The sequence below is a fragment of the Protopterus annectens genome, chromosome 1.part0, assembly GCF_019279795.1.
Source record: "Protopterus annectens isolate FY-2018-M chromosome 1.part0, PAN1.0, whole genome shotgun sequence".
In the NCBI taxonomy this organism is placed as follows: domain Eukaryota; kingdom Metazoa; phylum Chordata; order Ceratodontiformes; family Protopteridae; genus Protopterus; species Protopterus annectens.
In genome coordinates, this window is record NC_056725.1 from 1,807,484,313 (window position 1) to 1,807,506,518 (window position 22,206).

A 22,206-nucleotide genomic window follows, 5' to 3' on the forward strand; every position below is an offset into this window, starting at 1 on the left:
AGTAACTGGGCAAGACTAGATAGAAATTATATTTCCTAGGAACATTTGCATTTAATTGAAAGCAGTGACATACATCCAATAACTATTTCAGACCATGTACCAATAAAAACTAATATAAAAGTGAAGGGTAATGAAGTAAAAATTAGACACTGTTGCTTTCCCACACACCTGTTAAAAAGAGAGGAATTTAAGGAATGGGTAGTGAAAATTATTTCAGAGTTATTAGGGAAGATAAAACTATCTTCAGAAATGACAAACATGAGTGGGATAACATGTAAATAAAGTTTAAAAACAAAGTAGGAATAAAAGAGAAAGATGTTTAAAAAGTAATAGGAATTACTTTGATGAGCTGACAAAGGTTAAAGTATTGCAGAGTAAGGGAAATCTCACAGAACAAGAACATGTACAAATGCAGAGTGCTAAAGAGAAAATGGGGGAGTATCTAGATAATATGCATGAGTTTAGAAGGATTGCTGGTGAACAACTATTTCTGATAACTCAAGAGCACAAAAGCAAGTGCAATGACTTGGGCAGTAGAAAGTAGAAACGGCTGTTGTCAAGCTTAGGAAGCCTATAAAAAGAAAAATAACCAGATATCCTATACAGATTTTTAGAGATATTTTGGAAATTGTATGAACAAAAGAAGTGTGGAAATCAAGAAAGGGCACAAATGGAACTAATTTAGGGAAGACAATTATGCCAAGGTTAGAGGAAGATAAGGTTCAACAACTAACAGTTAAGATAAGAGGGAAGGAGATAAAAATGGTGATGCATCAATTGTCAGGAAAGTCTCCAGGAACAGACGGTATTCATGCGGAAGTCTGGAATGTAAGAGAGAAGAAAGTGATAAAAATATGGAAGATTTTCACCACTGGTAGAGTTTTTAGTAGAATGTAGAACAGAAGCTGCCATTAAAAAAGGAATAATTAATACAGCATATAAAATATTGTATGACAACTATAAGAATCAATCAGAGAAGGTTAAAAAGATTGGGAAGAGAGATTGGATAAGCAATTCACAAAAAACAATGGGAGGACACGTGCGTCTCGCAAATATGCAACAAAATCTAGACGATTTAGGATTTTTGCTTGGAAATGTTTTCATAGATATTTTTATACCCAAAGTGGACACCAGTGAATTTTTCCTCAGGCAGATAGCAAATGTTGGAGGTGTGATAGGGAAGAAAGAGGTAATTGGGAACGTGTTTTCTGGGAGTGCAGTGAGTTGGCGGAGTTTAAGAATTCCCTGCAGGATACACTGTCGGAGATGCTGGGTGGGCAGACTGGTGTGACGAGGAAAATTATTTTTCTGAGCTATGACACAGAATCGGAATTGCCTAGACACAGCAAGGCCTTGCTGTGTCTAATTATGGTGGCTGCCAAAAAAGCAATTACTAGAAAATGGACACATGCGTGCACACACACGCACAAGCACACACATTCATTTGCATGCTTCATGAACATCTAGAATCAATTTAAAGAACTCCGATTGACCTACTACATAACTGTTAGGTGGAAGGACAACACCCAGTGAAAACCCACACAGACCCAGGGTGACATGAAGACTACCCAACCACAAATTGAACCAGAGAACCACTTGCCGTGAAGCAACAATACTATTTGTTTTGCCATTCCCTTAACAGAAAAAGTTTATGGCTGGAAAAGCTTCAGAAAACATTATATTCTAACAACTCGCTTAAAGGTAAAGTCAGCCTGGCCTATGAGACAATTTCTGATCCAGTTCTACTTTAAAGTCCATGCCTGGAGTACAACATGGGAAGATAAACACCAGACTCAGGGAACGTAATGCTAAAAAAGAAATCAGCAATAGAAAAAACACCAGAGACTAGGGAAACTTATTGCTAAAAATTAAATCAATAATGGAAAAAGTGACAGATGAATTACACAGCATCTTCTAAGATTATACAATAAGCTTTTCTCCTTATAATCAAAACAAGTCTGTCATTAGCTTTCCTCAAAAACAGTCTTGATACATGTATGGGAAGAAAAAAATATTAGCATGGGTCACAGCAATCAATCTTCTTGTAAGCCTGACAATCCAAAGTTATGAACATACAAATACAATAATCCTAACTTTAGTTAGCTCAAACTCCATGGCCTTACCCTTCAGATTAAAGTCTTTTATGAAGTAGAATACTGAATAATGAGACAGTCTGCAAAACTTACAGGTCTCATAATTTAAACATGCTATCATGGGGTCAGAGCTGCAAAACAGGTTTCACCGTTTCTGTGTCTTCTACATGGAATCTTCACATGTTCCAAGGTAGACATGGTCTTCTTTTCTCTCTTAGAAAGTAACCAATGGAGTTGAATGAGATTTCTTAAACCAAAGATTACTAGGCAATCCCACCCTACCTACCCCAAGAACCATCCCCTCAAAAGCCCTCTCTAGTTTATACTTTCTCCTGTAACACCTTGCTAATTTCTTAACATTTTGATGCCTACATTTCTTTTCTACTCTACATATAGTCAAAAATTAACATGTCTTATAATTTTCCTTAAACTCCGTCTATCACTTTTAGGTAGGTCTGATATTGCTGTCAGGTTTTTTTTTATATTAACCAAACTGTCTATATGCAACAACACTAGAACGATCAGCTGCTGTTAGAAAGAAGGACTAAAGAAAATATGTAGCAAAGCATTTCTGGCAAGTGCTTAAGGGGGAACTGACTAGTCCAGCACTTACTGTGCAAGTCACAGATTTAAAATACCATGTAAAAGAAAATAAGAGGTTTGGGGGGGGTGGACAACAAGAAACGTTCTCACATAAGCACAATATGAGATTGGAGAGCAGGAGGGATAGGGATAGCACATTAATGTTTTTGATATAAATGAAGAGTCTGATCATACTAATATTGTAATGCTTTTTCTGTAAGTTATTCTCATTCTCAATATTATGTTAAACCTGCAAAGATATGAAATTGCAGTACTAAGATTTTCAGTAAATAAAGGATGGAATTCAAAATACAGAGCTTAAGTGGCAGTGTAATGGCTACATGGGGGTCTAAGTAGCGCAATGTGGCCTTCAGATGATTAGCAACATAACAGGAGCCATGTTGCACGACACAGTGAAACAAATTAGGGAAATGCTCTGGTGAAACTTCCACAGATCACACAAAGACGGTCATTGTGCAAAAAAGTCACATGATTTTTGATTGTATTGCATGTACTGAAGCTTTTCTCCCCCGATCTCTGCTGAAAAGGGGCCTTTGTGTCTAGCTGGATCTTCCCTGTTAACAAATGTAAAACAAAAAAATAAACAGTATAGGGGAATAAAGCCCTGATCACAATGCAGGCAACCAACATTTGATTAGCAGTTCAAGCATGTGAATTCACTGGTGATGAGGACAGGGATACCTGTCCTAGGAGGTGTGTGTGAACAGGACACACAACACAGTTGTATTTCCTTGGTGGGGGCCAGGGAAACAATTGCTAAGTGCTTCCTAAGGATAGGCAGGTACGAGAGCTGACATCAGCCCTTTGCAGAAAGTGACGGGTACTGGGGTGTGGCCTACCCACTGCATACCCCACCCACAAAGTGTTTTTTGGCTGCACTTGAGGAAAGGAAGAAAATTAGGAAAAAATACTCCCAGCAGCATTATGACACAGACCCAGGATGCCTTGATCTCCATGAAACTTATTCTGGCAAGTCCCCAAAAATCAAAAAGAGGCACTGGGATCCACTAATTGCTAACAGCAGAAGGAAAAAGAAAGTAAGAAGGTATAGAGATGGCAGCAGGAGACAAACAAAGAACACAGACAAGACCAACAGGGGGAGCTGACACAAATGGTGGACACACACACACACACACACACACACACACACACACACACACACACACACACACACACACACACACACACACAGGATTGAAGTATACCAGTGACACACAGAGGATTGAAGTACATACCAGTGAGGAAACTGAAACATAAGGAAGGGGAATGCCATAACTGAGGATAGTATGGGGTGATAGGTGAGTATTCCTCTGTTCAGTGGTGGCTTTCATAAGAGATCCCCAGCAGGCACTCCTGGAGGTATCTATACAGGAAATAAGGATACTGGATTCTTTCCTGCACCACCTAGGAACCCTGCCACAAATCACTACCTTCATAAGCCATGTCCACTTCACATGTTCACAGTCTTGAGGAAAATGCCAGCAGATTTGTGTTGGTACATGTTGCAGTCAACATATGGTGCACATCTACAGGCAACAAGACAGAGCAACAGTGTATGATGCCACCATATCGTGGTGCATAAATGAATGGCATGCCAGGGTGGTGTTTTGGGATGTGAAAGACACAGTGGTCTGATTGTATGTAGCCCACACAAAATCTAGGCTCATTATTGCACTATAGTTATTGGCTAGGCTTAAAATGGTTCATCAGGGCAGTTAGCCCAATATGAACCTAAAGTGCAATTTTAGGCCCAGTGGCCTAATGGATAAGGCAGTGGTCTCCTAAGCCAGGGATTGTGGGTTTGATTCCCATCACGGGTGATATTATCTTAAAAGGGTTTGGGGTTGACATAACAGTTAAGGTGTTTACCTCACAGACAAAACGTATTGGGTTTGTTTCTCACATTTAAGGGAAACTGGCTAAGCTTAAAATGGCCCAAATGGCAGCTTGCCTATGAACCTATGAACACAGCTTAACATACCCATGTCTCTGCAGGTGTCAATGACCTGCCCAGGTAAGTGCAATGCACTTTGCAATCATTCCTGCATGTTCATGTTCAGGAATAAGTCTCATTGCACAGCTTTGGCCTGGTACACATTCTGCATAACATGCAATTCAGGGACAATTAACCTTAACCGTCTCAAAAACATAACTTCCACACAAAAAGCCACAAAACTGCATGTTAAAACAACTGCAGCCCTCATCCTGCTATAAACATTTGCTGCTTTTCAAAGTTAAAGTAATGGATAATGAAGACTACACATCAAAGAGGGTGCAAAGAACTACAGCTGCCAAGTTCATTTACAGAGGACAATACCATGCAAATACATTTTCTGCAGTTTTGTTGGTGTAGGAAAGTTGTCCATCATCTAACTTCTAACAGGGAGTGGAGACCACAGAAAACTTTGTGACAGAGCTTTGCAGTCTATTTCCACACTGCTTTACTGACTACAGAATGATGCACCCTAGATGGTGTCAGGAGACACAGAACCTATGCAAATGGGGAACTGCTCTCCTAAAATGTAAGGAGGCCTTCATAGTCACCTGCAGACAGTTGATGCAGCGGTGGTGGATACTGGATTGTCTGTGATATATCTGTGGAGCACAGAGGCAGCTGCAATAATTATGGTATTGTCAGACATGTCAATTATATGGAATGAGGAGCACTGCATATAAAATATACTGTTGTGGGGGGAGTTGTCTTAATGACACTAACCTGTTTTAAGTTACATGGGGATCACCTTAGAGGCTGCACAGGACATACCCATGAATACTTTGCACTGGTCTTCATCATTATGTTGTACTGATTGCCTAAAAAGGCCAGGGTACACACAACAGTGGGCAGTGATCGTGCTGTTACCATATCTGTTTTGTGTGAAATTCTGATTTTTTTTTTTTGCGGGGGGAGGGGGGTGACAGAAACATGTAGACAGGGACATATGTAACAAATACTGCAAACCACTGATGATGGGATAGCCATGGTAGAGGTGCATATGCCAAAAGCCATCCACATGTGGTGCGGTGGAGAACAAATGTGGGAGCACATGCTACATGGAATATAAGTATTGATACAGTGCCACACACACACACACACACACACACACACACACAATTTATAAATTGAGATGGTTCCTAGGGAGTGCAAATGAATGGAGACGTTCACCTGGACAGAAACAAGCATTTGGCTGCAGGTCTTCAGTCAACTAGGCTATCAGATCCTCCTAAGACTGGCCTTCTGTGTAAGTACATGAGGAGGCCTTGCTGTGGATGTAAATTTAGTCAGTGGGCATAACACATAAGCACTACAAGTACACTGCAGGGACACCTAAATGATCCATCATGCCCACAAAAATCAATAACCCTTGTGAAGGACAGGATGGCTATGGGTGAGGATCCAGCTATGCAGAACACCCTCATGGACATAGGAGTTCATAGTAATACTGCCTGGGGTGATGGACCTTTTCCTCAAAGATGGTGGAGGACTAAATATTGGAGTCTAACTTCACCCACCACCATCGATGCCTAAAGGTGATGCCCCAGGCATGTATCCCTTAGGTACACAGGTTCATAGCCATTTACTAGGCTAACCAACACAAGGGCCTTTTTAAACCTAGCCATGCACCCCAAATTTCTGATGAGTTCTGGTACCCTTGATAACTGTAAACACAGGCTTGGGAGGTGAAACATTTACAAACAGGAGCCTGGGAGATGAACCATTTACAGGCTGCCTGTGTCCATTAGAGACATAGACACCAAACCTGGAATTAATTTCATTCTCCCCAGCCAATTGTCAAAGTTACACTTGAACTGGGCTAAGGAGGAGCTCTGCTTCAAATGGATGGGGAGCCTACTCCAGAGAAGGGCTAGTCTCTGGGATACATACCTGTCTCTCAAGCAGGTCTTATTTATATCACAGGCAAGGTTTATGTCTATAGAATGGGTAATTCTGGTGCTGTTTGTTTCGCAAATGTGCAGGCAGTTCATCAGAGTGGGGTCTGACAATGCCTTGTATGCCAGGCATAGATCTCCCCTCAACAGCCTGTAAGAGATAGAACTCAGACATAGGGTCCTGTGGCAGTCTGCATGGGAGAAGTTAACTTATGCCCTGTATTCTTTTAGTGAGGAAACTGTAGATGATCCATTTAGGCCTGGTTAGGTACATACGAAAGGAGGCATTGTACTCAATGATAAGTCTGATGAATGCTGAATACAGTGGAACACTGACTTCCTTGGACCTATACGACTCACCTTTATTTATAAGTTGCACAACACAGAATGCTTTTCTCACTACTGTAGACATGTTATGGTCAAAGGCTAGACTACTGTCTGTGTCCACAAGTCCCTGACTACTGGTCAACTTTTAAGGGTGTGTTGCCAATATGATAGTTACCAGGGGTGGATTACTTCCTGAAGGATACTATTATGCATTTCTTGACATTTAGTTTTAGACCATGGCTCTGACACCAGTTTTTTTTTTTTTTTTATCCGTGTCAGCCCTTCCTGGAGAATGCTACTGTCAGTGGGGGATTCTGACAGCTCCTAATTTGCAATCATCTGTAAATTTAGTCAACCAGAGGCCAGTGACATTAGTCTTGACTTTAGAGAAGTAAATAACAAAAAGGATCGGTCCCTGGACAGATCCCCGAGGGACTCTGCTTGTGGCCTCTTTGTAGAGGTGGACTCCTCAATTCTAACTTCCTGGGTCCTGTCTGTGAGTCAGCTGGCTATCAACTGGGTGACATAAGGGTTTGCACCAAACCTCAAGTTCATCAACAATGCCCAAGTGAGGTATTGTGTCAAATGTCTCGCCAGGTCAAGAGAGGCAGTGTGAACCATTATGCCCTCATCCACTGTTTTGGTGACCTTCTCAAAGAAGTCTACCAGGTTGAGATGGCATGAACTGCCTTTTACAAAATCAAACTGGGTTGGTTCCAGTGTCTGGAAGTTTCCCATGTCAATATTGATCATTTCCATGGCTTTGCACATGAGACTAGTGAGCCTTATGGGTCTGTAGTTTCCAGGGTCTGTAGGTGTCCCACCTTTGTGTAGAGGGATGACTGTTGCTGTCCTCCATTCATAAGGCAAAGCCTGTTGTTTGGAGGCTACAGTTAAACAGCAATTTCAGGGGGCCTGATAGGTCATTTTTCATGCTAGTTAGAAGGCATCCTAGGATACTGTCTGGGCCCATTGATGCAGTGTTCTTGGACTTAAGAGACAGCATTAAGGACCTGTTCCCTAGTGATAGTAGGAGTATTGGCTGGTATTTCTTGAGGGAAAGTTGAGGGGCAGAGAGGGGTAATGTTGGAGTGGAATTTGTTGGCCAGTAGGTTTGCTGCATCTTCTCGCTCAGAATAGGTGGCTCCATTTCCAATAAGCTCTTCACACAATGTGTGCCTTTGAGGTTGTGGACATAGCTAAAGAATGTCTCGTGGGTTTCCTTGACCTGGGAGGCCAAATTTACCTCAAATTGGGCTTTGGTAGACTATCTGTCCTCTCAGTCATTTGTTTAGTTTGATGAGAGTGCTTTTATCCTGCTGGGTGCCTCCCCTCCTAATTTTTGCCACGATATTCTTCCTTTTGTTATACAGGCTGTTGATGTTTTCACTACACAAGGGTGGCTTGTTTACTGAGTTAGTTCTGTACTTCTTCCTCGTGGGTACAGCTGTCTATGCAGCTATTAACATGCTTGTATAGGGTTTCGGAGAACAGTTCTGCATAAGCAGCCGTGTTCTCAGGGTTTATGGGGGGCTTGACATTTTGTATCATTCAGTGCAACATGCCACAGCCATTACCACTCATATGTTGGTTATGGTCTTATCCTTCCTAAAGGCACTTCACAGGTTCAGTAGCCATGGGATTCTGCACAAGGTACATGGGCTTAAATTCAATGCATGCCACTGATTGTCCCTAGGTAGCACTGATACACTAAGGTATTTCTATCTGCTTTTAAAGGTGATTTGGTGTATGGGTTCTCCATCATGGATGTAGACATGCCTGATACTGGGGAAACATCCGAGCCTGATAACAGCCAAAGCATGGTGCAGTCAGCAGGGACAGTACTACTGTCAAGCAAAAGTACTGCTGTGGACACATTACTAATCACTCCCACTGACACAGCTCCATGACTTGTGCAACCCATCCTAGAGTCCCAGATGACCATTCTAATAGAGGTATTGGTTGACAAAGCAGCATTAGGTGCCTTGTCTCCCCTGCTCCCCAGACAACAGTGGGCACTGGTGACTACCACATGTTCAAGGCAGCAGAATGGGGTGGTGTGTCAGTTACTGCAGGTCTTCTGTCCGTCAGCAAATTGGGGCATATGCACACGATCAGGTGACACACAAAAGTCTATTGAACCACAGCTCTTCTGACAGCAAATTATACACACTTATATGATTAATTAACTAATTAGCACATCTATTATAAGCCACAAGGTAGCCCCACCAGTGGGAGCTCTGCTACCTACAAGATACTACCACTGCCATGGAAGAACATTTCTATCTCAAGTTCGCAGATTTCTCCAGTTATGTTAACCCTTCTACATCTCACTTGCAGTTACCTTGTTACCTGAATAAGCCTGTTTCCAGCTTCAATATGCTTCAAAAGAAATTCCACTTTAAAGTTGCCATTTAGGAAGAACTGGAAATAAACTTCTCCAAGTTTAGTTGTGTGCTAGGGTTTGGTATTATTCCCATCCCCAGCATTTCAGTACACCCCCCCCCCCATATTTACACTCAAACAATTTAAGAACTAACAATTTTCAGTCATTTCTTGAAGATCAAAGATGCTGATATTAAAATGTCAGATATCTGCAGTGCAATCAGTATAAAGTTTCAAGTGGGAATCTTTTTGACAAAAGCCTTAAAGGACACAAAGGGGGTTGGGGGTGACAAAGTTTCCTTCAAGTTATGCCATCATGCAAAATCCACAACTAGCAGGAGATGGAGAAAAATGCTTTTCTTACCCTGCTCATGCATTCCATTCCACCAGCTACAATAATATTGGACTCTCCAGATAGGATTGACTGTGCTCCTAAGCACACAGCCTTTAGCCCTGAGCCACATAACATCTGACAACTCCATGCTGGTATGGCATATGGAATCCCAGCACCAACACTAGCCTGTCGAGCAGGATTCTGGCCTTCACCTAAAAAAAAAAAAAAAAAAAGAGAGACTTCAGGAACATAGCTATGCAACCTGTGAAGCAGGAGTATGACCTTTAACTTAAAATAAGCAGAGGTCTCCGCCAGAAAAGATGGTTTGCTTAAAGATAAAATGCAATACTTGTAAAAGACAGCTGATAGGACTTGCACATTATTTTACCAATGGCAGTTTGAGTGATAATACTGACAATTTACAATGTTTTTTTTGTTTCTGCCACCTCTAACAGACATACTCTGAGTAAATGATCAATGCCATGAAGAAACCAATTTTCTAAGCACCTAACTTCCCAGCACAAGCACTGTCTAGCCAAGGCTCAAAAAGTAGCATGTTCCTTACTGCAGTACATGCTCCAATGCACTATACCCTGTCGTGTTATAGTGCTGTGCACTGTCTGGCAACACCAAGTCCATCCTTTAACCTTATGTGCTACTGTACTATTCACTAGGCTCTGCATGGGCCCGGAGCAGCAGCAAGTCGCACTGTGCCCCCTCATCTGAGATGGAGAAAGCAGCATTTGTAGTTCATTATAACCTCCATCTGACAGCTCTTTCGCTAAGTGATCTCAGAATATATGGGTAGAACTTGGGGCTTCATCTCTCTATGCTGCACACGTTCATCTTGATGATCAAACAACTTATATTAGTGTGGTAAAATCACAAATATAAGCCAGAGTAGTGCTTCTTAAACTATGTTTTAGGGAACCCTAAGGTTGCACAAACAGCTCTGATGGGTTCAGCTCATCATAGTCAGAACAGAAAAGTTGTTTCTATTTTATTTTATATTTTTTAATTAGATAAAATAAAATACAGAAACGGCTGTGGAGGTCCTTTTGAAGACAGATGCTGCTACGACACTGTACTGAGGACGGGATTGGTTAATTGCACTGATGCTGGAGAGAGCAGTGAATCTAACCAATTTATTCACTATGAAGGGATGGGCAAATTGTGGATCACACAACTCCCACAACACCAGCAAAAGTGGTTGTGAACAGTCCTGCTCTACGTTAGAATTCTGTCAAATGCCAAAAATAATGAGAGAAACAGACCAATAAATAAAGGTACTACATGACTACAACAGTTACAATATGCATTTTCTGAAAAACTTTGAAGCCAGAATAAAGCCACAATATATTAAAACAATTGCTTTCATTCCCAACCCTTGTCACATAAGTTCCAATCTATTTTTGGGAACAAAAGGGCTTATTTGTTTTAATAAACTGTGGCTTTATTCTGGTGTCAATGCATTTTGTTTTATTTTGCTTTGTTTTTGTTTTTTTTTTGGTTAATAAATATGAACTCAGAAAAATCAGAAAAGTTTTAAGGGGGGGACAGGGCAAAATTATCATGCAAGCTCAGGGATGTTCTGAAAGAGGTATGTTCACACAAAGTGCGCTGTTCGGCCAGGGGTGCCTTTCTGCTGTTTACTTAAATGAAAACAAACAAATGACCAAATAAATGCAGCAGCAGAATCTCTTTACTTAAAGAAAACAAATAGCATTCTGCAGCATCCTATGCTGAAGAAGCATACTTCGACTGCATGCTGCTGCTCATTCATTTCCAATTTGTGACTCTGCTTCCTCTCATGAGTGTCCAGTTTAACCCCATTTTCCCAAGTCTTTAAAAATAGTGGCAGCTAATAAAATAAAAATGAATGAACTACTTAACTTCCCTCTACTTGGCAGTTTCATTCCGCCTGCATTTTGTTTCTCCTTTCTATTGCCATTGGCTGCTGTTATGATAGCACAAGCTGACTGGTAGTGAGGAGCTCAGCTGACTGTTGAAAGCAGCTTTGAGTGGAGATCGTTAGGAATGGTGCAAACAGTGAAATTGTTTTCCTTCAGTTTAGGCTAGGTGTGGAAAAGTAGCATTTGTGGTGTGATTTTTTTCTTGGTGTTTGGAATTGTACCATCATGAAAACATCACCAAAGCAATGGATGAAGGCAAGAGAGTACACAACACATACTGAGATCTGACCAAAGCTTTGGACACAATTCCCCACTTAGGCATAGTAGAAAAGCTAAATAAACTGGGAATAAATCCCTACGTCACCCACTGGATTGCCAACTGGCTCACACATAGGATGCAAATAATCAAAATAGAAGTTTCTTTCACAAAAAGAACAGTCACCTGTGGAGTCCCCAGGGTAGTGTGCTAGGACCTCTCCTGTTTGGCATCTTCTTTTCTGAAGTAAAAACCAATACCAAAGAGCTCCAGCTGACTAACTTTGCAGATGAATGCAAGCTAAGAGCATTTATAGAGTCCCCAAAATGACTTGGCCATCTTGCTGGAAGGTTTGTCTCAAATAAAATAACTGGTGCCAAAATCATGGACTGAAGCTAAATGCCAAAAATGCATTACTGTATCCTTTGGGAAGACATCTACCCCAGGGAACTAACACACTGACAAGATGCCCGTAATAGGTGACCCAGCTGTTCAGGATTTAGGAACTTGTGTGTACTGTGACCTAACACTTGACCAACATGTGTCTATTTTTGCAACAGTCCTATACTGCACAGCTTATAAATAAAAGGATCATGTCTAGATCTAGGGATGTTATTTTCACCCTCTACTCTGCTCTCATTAGGCCAATCACTGAATATACCACCTCCTTAGTCATGCATCTGTCAAGACACATGCAACAATTGGAACTCCCACAGAAATACCTTACTGAAAGGATACAAGACCTAAGCACCATGTCTTACATGGACTGACTCAAAGCCCTGTCAATATACTTGGTATCCAAAAGACTTAGGTGACCTGTGCTGCCATACAAGGCATACTCCAATCCATTACTGATGGATTTACTGCAAATCAGTAAGACAAACAACATTAGAAGTACTCAGGTCTGGGGATCCAAGTCTCTTCTGCAACTTCAACAGATCAGTTGGGAGGGACAGGTATATCTTTTAGGGAATACTACTGCTGCTGCTGTGGAACAGACTCCATCCACATACAACACAGTTCATCCCTGTCCATTTTCAAGTGTAGCTCAGATCTATGGATGGGAAACAGAAAATGTATCCCAGGACTGTCCTCTGTACTACTAATGGAAAGTGGCAGCTCTTAAATGCTTTATACCATGCCTGGGTCCCCTCAAATCATCTATGGTATGATTCCAGTTATTCTCATTATAGGTAATACATAATTATCGACCAAGGGATGGGTAAGGCCAATCTATAACCAAATGGGATAGGTTACTTCAAGCACAAAAAATGAAACTGGATAGTCTTAAAAAGGCCTGCAAGGGCAGCTAGCCTAGTACTCAGTTAAAACTTTAGCGTTCCACTTCAGCTAGGCAAGGAATCTGGAGTGAGGTGTTCTGCATATCAGGGGAAATGCCTGCTTGACTGAAGTGAAAGACCAGAGTCAGCAATTTGTATTGCAGGTATATGGATTCATGTTTTTTTTTAATCCTGGCAGAAAGTAACCAGTTATTATCAAACTATTGGCAGTGGGTATAGTGCGTCAGTACACACTGCCCACAATAGTACTAATCATTTTTAATGGCAATTGTGTAGAATTCATCTTGTATGGCCAACATGAACTTCACATCTAACAACTAGTAGACATTTCTTAATGCATCCTTCTGGCCTAGAACTGAATATTGAAGGTATTTTTTCTGCAAATCAGTGCTGGCAGACAAATGATTTTATTTGACTGATAACATGCTATTACTTCTGCATCATTTCTAATTCTCAATGTTTTAAGTAGTGTCCTACAATCCTAGAAGTGGGATAAGTTCTATGCTATGTACACAATTTTGTGCTAATTATGTGCCTCAGATAGTTTGTCCCGATGTCCTTATTGTCAAGGACCTTTGTAACTATTTCAGATGTTTGCAGGCTGACAGGTATAATCTGAAATGCCATGCAACCAGGTATCAGTGAACAGCTTTGCAGGATGACTGGATCATCAGATGCTTGAAGGTTGAGAGGTATAATCTGAAATGGCATGCAGCCAGGTATGAGTGACCAGCTTTTCAGGATGACTGGATCATCAGATGTTCGCAGGTTCACAGGTATAATCTGAAATAGCATGCAGCCAGGTAAGAGTGACCAGCTTTGCAGGATGACTGCATCAAGGGTTTATTCTTTTCCTCATCAAACTTGTGGTTTCTGGGCTGAGAATGGTACAGCCGTCATACAATGCGTACCTCTTAACTGTTTGGCTGTCTCTCCATGGTTTTGCTTAATAGTTTTATATGTACCCTGTAAAATGGGTGCCATTCAAATTTTACAGAACCATTGAGATTTGCAGTCACTTGGGAAAATAATGACAGATGCCAAGTTGCCGACTTCATATCTTTCAGAAAATGTATGTTAAGTAACGCAGAATATGTTATTCTAGCAGCTTTCTAAGTGTGCAAGGACAGTATTTAAAAATCTGTCCCTTATTATTTTTTTATTGTCACTGTTTGTTGCATTAAAAAGTTAAGAGCTGTGACAGCAGTTTGCTGAAGGGATTACAGATGTAGATATTTTACCCTGTTTTACTTCATTGTAGTTTGGTATCTCAGGTGCACAGAGAGAGAAAACAAAGATTGATAGGTTCCTTGGTGATTATAAGGCTAATGACAGCAAGGGGTTCTTTTTAAGCTAAGTTATACTACCCAAAAGAAGCAAAATCTCAACAATCATTGATGAAGTATACATCTAAGGCCGCATGAAATTAGTTAGCTCTTAAAATATCAGTTTTTTTTAAATATCAATTCACACTGCAAAATCAAAAATAATAATAATAAATTCACCACAGGAGAAGACTTGATTATGCCTTGCACAGTGGACACATGCCAAACAATGTTACGTGATAAATTTGCTAAGAAAATAAAAACAATACCCCTTTCTAATGAAACTGTTTTGAATTGTAGAATTATGTTGAGAGAAGATGCTCATTATCAACTTATAGATAAAAATCAAAGATATATGTTCTTCAGTTAATGAATCAACACACATCATTGATAAAGCTGTGCTACTTATGTTATGTTAGGTATACAGACTGGTTTGAAAATGAAATAAAAGAAGAGTTTTTGAACTGCTTGGAACTGAAGGGTCATACCATTAGCAGCGAAATGTTTTCAGCATTGTCCAATTACTTCTTAACTGTGAATTTAAAATTCAGACTGATTTAGTTTGTACTGATGGTGCAGCTAGTATAGTTGTAAACATACAGGATTAGTTGCAAAAACGAAAGAAGTGCCAGATATAGAAAGCACACATTGCATGATATATTTTTGCATGCTAACATTTCCCGAAGTAAGTGCAGAGCTGGATGAAGTATAAAAAGATAGCTGTTAAGACAGTAAATTTTATAAAGTCGAGTTCTTCAAATTCAAGACTGCTTGCATTATTGTGTGACAAAATGGACTCTTCTCATAAAACTTTATTACATCCTGACATTTGCTGACTTCCACAAGGATGGATATTGAAAAAAAAGACGGTTAATCGGAGAGAAAAAAATAATTCTATTTCTGTAAAGCAAAAACTGTGACCTTGTGCAATTTTTCAAAGACATGGATTGGAACATGAATTTATGTTACCTTGCAGACATATTTCAGATTTTGAATATGTTTAGCTTGTTTCTTCACGGAACACACACACCAGTGTTTGACAGACTCAAATATAAGGTCAAAAGATGAAAATTAAACTTTGGATGCAAAGCACAGAAAACAACTGCTTTTACAATTTCAACACCTTGACTGACAGAATAAATGAGGCAGAAAAGAGAAATGAAAATTAGAGATTTAATCAACTGAAAATTATCATCATTAACCATTTGAAAATGATGCCACTTAAATTTAAAAACTAATTTCGCTAAAATGAGGATCCAAGAGAAGTTTTTTTATAGGATCTGGATCTCTTTGACCTCAGAAAGATCAAAGAATGACCTACCTATAAATGAGGTTCTGTTGGCTGATCTTTCCTTGGATATTACACACAATTATCTATTGATAAATCTTGGGTAAAAATGTATAGGTGACTATGAACATTTAAGTGAAAAAGTATTTAGGACCCTACTCTGTTTTTGTTCTACATACTCACGAGAAAGTGAATTTCCTACTGTCACTGCAACCATAACAAGTTATTGAAACAGGCTAAATTTGACACCTACGTTAAGGTTTTCTTTAAACAAACCCTCACCTACGTTAAGGTTCTCTTTAACAAACCCTACACCAGATATTGACAGCTTATGTCATGCAAAGCAAGCCCATCCTTCCCACTGACATTCTGAAGCCTGAAACACTTCTATTATTATGCATTTTTACAATTAACATTGTCAGTCAATATGGGTTAATTAAACGTTTCTTAGAAATTTTCATAGCAGCTCCACAAGAAGAAATATTTTTCTGCAGGGTTCCTTCATCTGAGAGGAAGTTTAGGAAACACGGATTAAGAGCAACTAGCGGGGGACATAAGAAGCCAAACATAACTGGCTATAAATGGAGAAACACCAATGAGAAAATCTCTCTTTTTGGAGATGACATAGGTTCATAGGTGTGTAATGAACTAATGGCCCTGCAGCCTTTACAAGCCTAGCCCATAGGGTTACCCTGAAGTCTATTCCATAGCATGGGCAGTCTCTGAGTTATGAACCGGTCCCTCCAGCATGTTCTGTTGATTGTGGTAATGAGGTTGAGGTCCCTGGAGCATGTGGCGTGTGGTGTGCAGGGATTGGGATTTCTTTAGATGTAGCATTTCTAATAGAGCTGGGTTAGACATGGCTTTGTAAGTCAAGCAGAGATTGCCTCTAAGTAGGCGATATGAGACAGAGAATAGTTGGAGTTTTTTTGAGTCTGTCCATATAGTAGTAGTTTAGCAGCCCCTGCAAGTACGGCAACTGCACAGCTCCAAAAAGTCCTAATAGCAGTACAAAACAGAGGGGAGCCAGCAGACTGTAGCATTCATAGTTAATTTAAACTAGCTCAAAAGCATAGTATATAAATACAATAAAAAAAGAGGAGATCAAACAGACCAGTTTCTGCTGTAACATTTACATAGCCTTCATCAGTGCAGTAAATACACGAAAACTTGTTCTCTTTTTATATAACCACTAGGTGAGGCTCTACTTTAATGAATTAATTAACAGTCCCACTTAAAGGTACTCATTTAGTCCTGGTGAAAATAAGCCCCCAGTTTAATGATCCATTTCTTTTCCTTGTTATTCAAAATCTGGTGCCATCCTGTTTTGTTTGTCCTATTTCCAATAATTCTGTCTATCACAGTGAAATTAAAAATTGCATTCTTGTGTGCCTCAGTGTGCTTATATAAAGCATTGGTAAGCTTCTTGTGCCGGATGTCACTATAATGTTCAGAAATTCTGAATTTGAGTGGTCTGGACATTTGCCCCACATAAAACACAGAACAGGTACAGGTAGCCAAATAGATCACCCAGTCCGTCTGACAGTTTGCAAAAAAGAAAAATGTCAAATACTTGTCCAGTACTTTTACTAGTAAACTGGCATGTTTTCATTACTTTCTGCAGTGGGTACAATGACCACAGGGAAAACATCATTTAAGGTGGTCCCCCATAAGAGTTGTTTGTATGGAATCACCCTTGCATCTCCATCCATGTTTATAATGACTTAAATGTGACCCCAAGTCTTACCTCTCCTAAATGAAAAATGACATCTGTCATCCAAAAAATCGGAAAGTTTACCATCTGCTAGAAGGATGTTCCTGTATCTGCGAACACTATGAAGTAAACACCATCTTTTTAGAACTGGCTACAGGTCTCTTTCAATAACAGGACATGTGTTTGATAGTAATTCTGTGGCAATAAACAACAGAACCATGAGAATGTCTACATAAACTCAAAGTTTGCATCATCTCTACATTCCAATGAGTATTTATCTGGTTTTTAAGGCCGGAGTTTGTAAAAAGCTTCCGGATTGATAAGAATAGCTTTGGACATTTAGTTGGACTGTAATAATATTTTACTTGTTTTTGGAATACTATATGGAATTTTTTATTTTGGCCGCCTTGTACATGTCCTTTAACTATTGAACATGAAACTTGACATAGTTGTTATACTTAAAATAATGTGGATAATCTTGCATGTCTGTTAAGATTTCACGTAATGGAATACAGGAATACGTTTGGGATAGCCTTATAGGTTTGGTTTTGATGGTACTATGCATATTGGACAATTTAGTTTGCCTAACGTTTCAGGGCAGGATTTATAATACATTCGCAGTTGCCTTTTATAAAGTCTATGATTTATACTAATAATTTTTGAAGAATCCTATAGACTATATCCAAGCCCTAGCATTTTGTGGTTCGGGACATTGAACTTGAGCCTGTTTTATGATGCTTTACATTACCATGAAATCCTACATTACTTAGGCAGTTATTTCTTCTCATTTTGTGGTCTTATGGAATACCAGTTTTCCTGATTCCAAACAGGAACAGTCTTGTGCTAGCTTTATATGAGGGCACATCAAAGAGTAATTAGGGACAAATACTAATCAAGGTTCTTATACACTGATTGGGTTACACCTTTGGACAATAGGATAATGTTCCTTATAGGGGCTTTCTCCAAACATCCGACCAGTGGGGGTGTGATATATAACAAACCAGGTGATTTCTAACACCTTGAGGAACTAATTTGGGTTATACCTTTTGACCATATGATAGCGTACCTATAGGGGCTCTCGTTAAACACTACCATGGCCAGGGAAGTGTGATTATCAAGTGCACAAGGAGATTTTACTCACAACATTAATGTAGGAAATAACCCTCTCAGGAGTTATTTTTATGTTGGTGGGCTCAAATATTGACCCTATGGTGTCTTATTGAACAGCCAGATGTTGGCTTAATTTTGTATGACCATCATACTGATCCTAGCCAGATTCATAAGTTTTTCTCCCCTGATGTGGCAACTAATATCTACTAACAGCAAGGGCTATTATAGTTCATTCTAACTTTTAAGGTGGATGATATGGATAAATGGACTTGGCACTGCTTATGAATCATCGATAACTGCAGTCAATGGACGGAGTAGCAGGGGCTAATATTGTCTATGCCTTACCAATTACCTTTACATTGCAATTGGAGGGCTAATATTGTCTATGCCTTAATAATTACCTTTGCATTGCAATTGAATAGCTATATGAATGTAGCATTGCTGTGGTATTGCCAACTTGGATTTGAGTGTGACAATTGGGGTTTATATATTAATAATTTTGGAAACAACACTATTTGATTTTTTACTTTGAATTGGCTTTAGATCAAGCCAAAGGGTCTTGGTTGCTCTAACTGGGGCACCTTTATTTTTACTTATAGTTTCAACATCTGGCGTTCACATAAGGAACAAATATAGCTTAAATAGGTGGCTATTCCACCAATTCATTGCTCACTAATGGATCTAACCAACCTGTTGCAGGGTTTATCCTTAGATCGTGATGATTTGGCCATATTTGGTCTTGGTAATGCAAGTAATCACAACAATGGGCCGGGGGATTTGCCGTTAGAAAGTACATGTGAGGCACAATTTCTTAAATTAAATAAGAGCATGAGGTCCTTACGGACCAATGTATGGCACTCAAAACTCTTTAAGACATACCGAACCAAAGGCATTTCACCAAGGGGGCTTAGGGTACGTATACAGCCATTAGTTAACAACATTGACACAACATTAAAGGAACAATGGGCTTTGGCTCAACAAAGAGCTTCCATGAGTTTTGTGGAAGTTTTAGCCGCCCACTATGAGAGAACTATTGATAAGGATATAATGTAAATCACCCAAATGTGCACTGATATTTAGAAATTTGAAGGACAAGAATCCTATAATACTGGCCTTAGGAAACTTAGCCAGGATCTCTCAACTTTGGAACAGCAATTAAAAGATAGGAAAATGAAAAAGTTCCATAGGGATTTAGCTGACTATGAGAGTGGGCATCCCTTTTCAATAACAAGCATGCCAGGTTTGAACAAACAAATAAAAAGGTTATGAAAAGGAAAAGACCAAGGTCCATTTTAAAGAAACCTTCCTCATCAAGCTATGACACTTCAGGTGAGGAGTCCTCGTCAGGTTTAGAGTCTGATGCCCCAGACTCCTCTGCCTCTAAACAAAGCAATACACAGATCCCTTTAGGGGTAGGCAAAGGAGGGGAGGTAGGCAACACTGCAAAGGTGAACAGTATGGAAGGATTGCTGAAACTGATGGTGCAGAAACAGATAATGTATTGAATATCTCATCCACCTCTGGGTCACCCACCCAAGTCAAAGTTTTGAATAAAAGGTCTTAATTTTATACATGTTTTTTTTATGTGTCTGAGGATACATTTGCAAAAGACATTACCTCATTTTGTAGATTACATAACCTAAGATTATTTTTTCAGACAGCATCAAATCCTGCACCGCAGGATGGTTTCAGATACCACAAATCAAACTTTACACCACCAATGCATCACAATGTTCTAATGTTTCAGAACTGCATTCTCAAAGATCTGCATTTTCACTTTAGGGAATTCCTTACCAAATCTAAAAACCTCTCAAAGACTGAAAAGGAGTCTATCTGTGAAATGGAAAAAAATCATGATTTAGCAATATTTTCTGCAGATAAAGGTGGGGCAGTAGTTGTTCAGAATTGGACCCAATATAATATAGAAGCTGAGAGACAGCTCAGTGATGGTCGTTACTATACTCACATGACATTGAATCCAACTCCTGGTTTTAAGAAACCAATTGATCGGTTCTTGGTATCAGCCAAGAACGAGGGAACCATTACGGATACCACTTTATATCATCTTATGGTGTCCGACCCTTCGAATCAATATATATACTACCTACCCAAAATCCATAAGAATCTTTAACATCCAGCCGGTAGACCCATAGTCTCAGGTAGGGGCTCGATTATTGAACCACTATCCCAGTTTCTTACACAATATCTGAAACCACTTTTGAAATGGGTTAGGGCTTGTATCCAGGACACCACAGAATTCCTTAAAGTAATTTATGAGAAGCAGCTTGAGCTGGGGGGGTGTTACTCTGTACCCTAGATGTTTCTGCATTGTATACTAACATTCCACACTGGGCAGGCCTGAAAGCATTGGAGTAGTGGTTATACAAGTCTGAATTGTACCAACCCAGCTTCAATACCTTTTTAATTTGCCTTGCTAAACACGTACCAAGAACATATTCTACTATCAGACTAAATGTCATTTACAAATCCACGGCACGGCTATGGGAGATTCATTTGCTCCCATATATACCTATCTATTTATGGCCCACCTTGAAGAACAGCTCATCTATGACAATGCACACAATCTCTATCGTGATGAAATTGATATTTGGAGAAGACACCTGGATGACTGCTGGTTAGTATGGAGATCGGATTCTGACTATCTCATGGAGTTTGTTGGCTATTTACATGATAACAGATGGAGTATACAATTCACAGTCAATTACCACACTGGCAGGATCACCTTCTTAGATGTCTTAGTAACTAGGAACAGTGACCACATATTGGCATAGGAAGTGTATCATAAATACCCCCAATATAATTCCCTACTCCATGCTTCCAGCTTTCATCCTCCACATATATGCAGAAACAAACATTCTGAAATCAAATTCTTATGCATGAAATGAATATGTTTAAATGATGCCACATATGAGGAAGATCTAACCACCAGATTCAGGAACAGAGGCTACAAAATGGGGAATATCTATAAGGTCAGACATTGGGTGGCCAATCATGACAGGCAGGACCTTTTAAGATATAGGGATAAGTCCCTGGATAAGGATTCCACCATTCGACTAGGCACTACCTATGGAAGGAACACAGATGTTCTACTTCATAGTGTTCGAAAACGCTGGAACATACTTCTAGCAGATGTTAACTTTCTGATTTTTAGGATGACATGTCATTTTTTTTTTATTTAAGAGCGGTAAGAACTTGGGGTCACATTTAAGTCATTACATGGATGAAGATTGCTAGGGTGATTCCATACAAACAACTCTTATGGGGGACCAGCTTAAAGGATGTTTTCCCTGTGGTCACTGTACCCACTGCAGAAAAGTAATGAAAACATGCTTAAGGCCATGGTTCTGACACCAGTCGTTGGTCTCAGTGAGGCCATTTTGTAGGATGTCAACATCATTTGGGGAGTTAATATTAGTCCCCAACTTGCAATCATCTGCAAATGTCAGACAATGTCCCTTCGTGTTGGCCAGGACTTCTGAGAAGTAGATACCAAACAGGAGAGGACCCAGGACAGAACCATGTGGGACTCCACTCATGTCTGGTCAGCAGTCTGACTTGGAGTCAGCTACTTTCACACTGTGGGTTCCATCTGCGAGCCAGTTTGCAACCCACCTAGTGATATAGGGGTTGAGGTCTAGCTTAGCGAGT

The 22,206-nt window shown here is 39.9% G+C and overlaps 1 protein-coding gene across 1 annotated transcript in view; it reads right to left on the reverse strand.

Moving 5' to 3' along the window:
• The window catches only part of ACAT2 (acetyl-CoA acetyltransferase 2), a 386,443-nt gene that overhangs the window by 291,047 nt on the left and 73,190 nt on the right, over positions 1 to 22,206 (reverse strand). Inside the window, exon 3 of the mRNA XM_044069684.1 lies at positions 9,661 to 9,842. Coding sequence (XP_043925619.1) covers positions 9,661 to 9,842 — 182 coding nt within the window. The remainder of the gene's footprint in view (positions 1 to 9,660; positions 9,843 to 22,206) is intronic.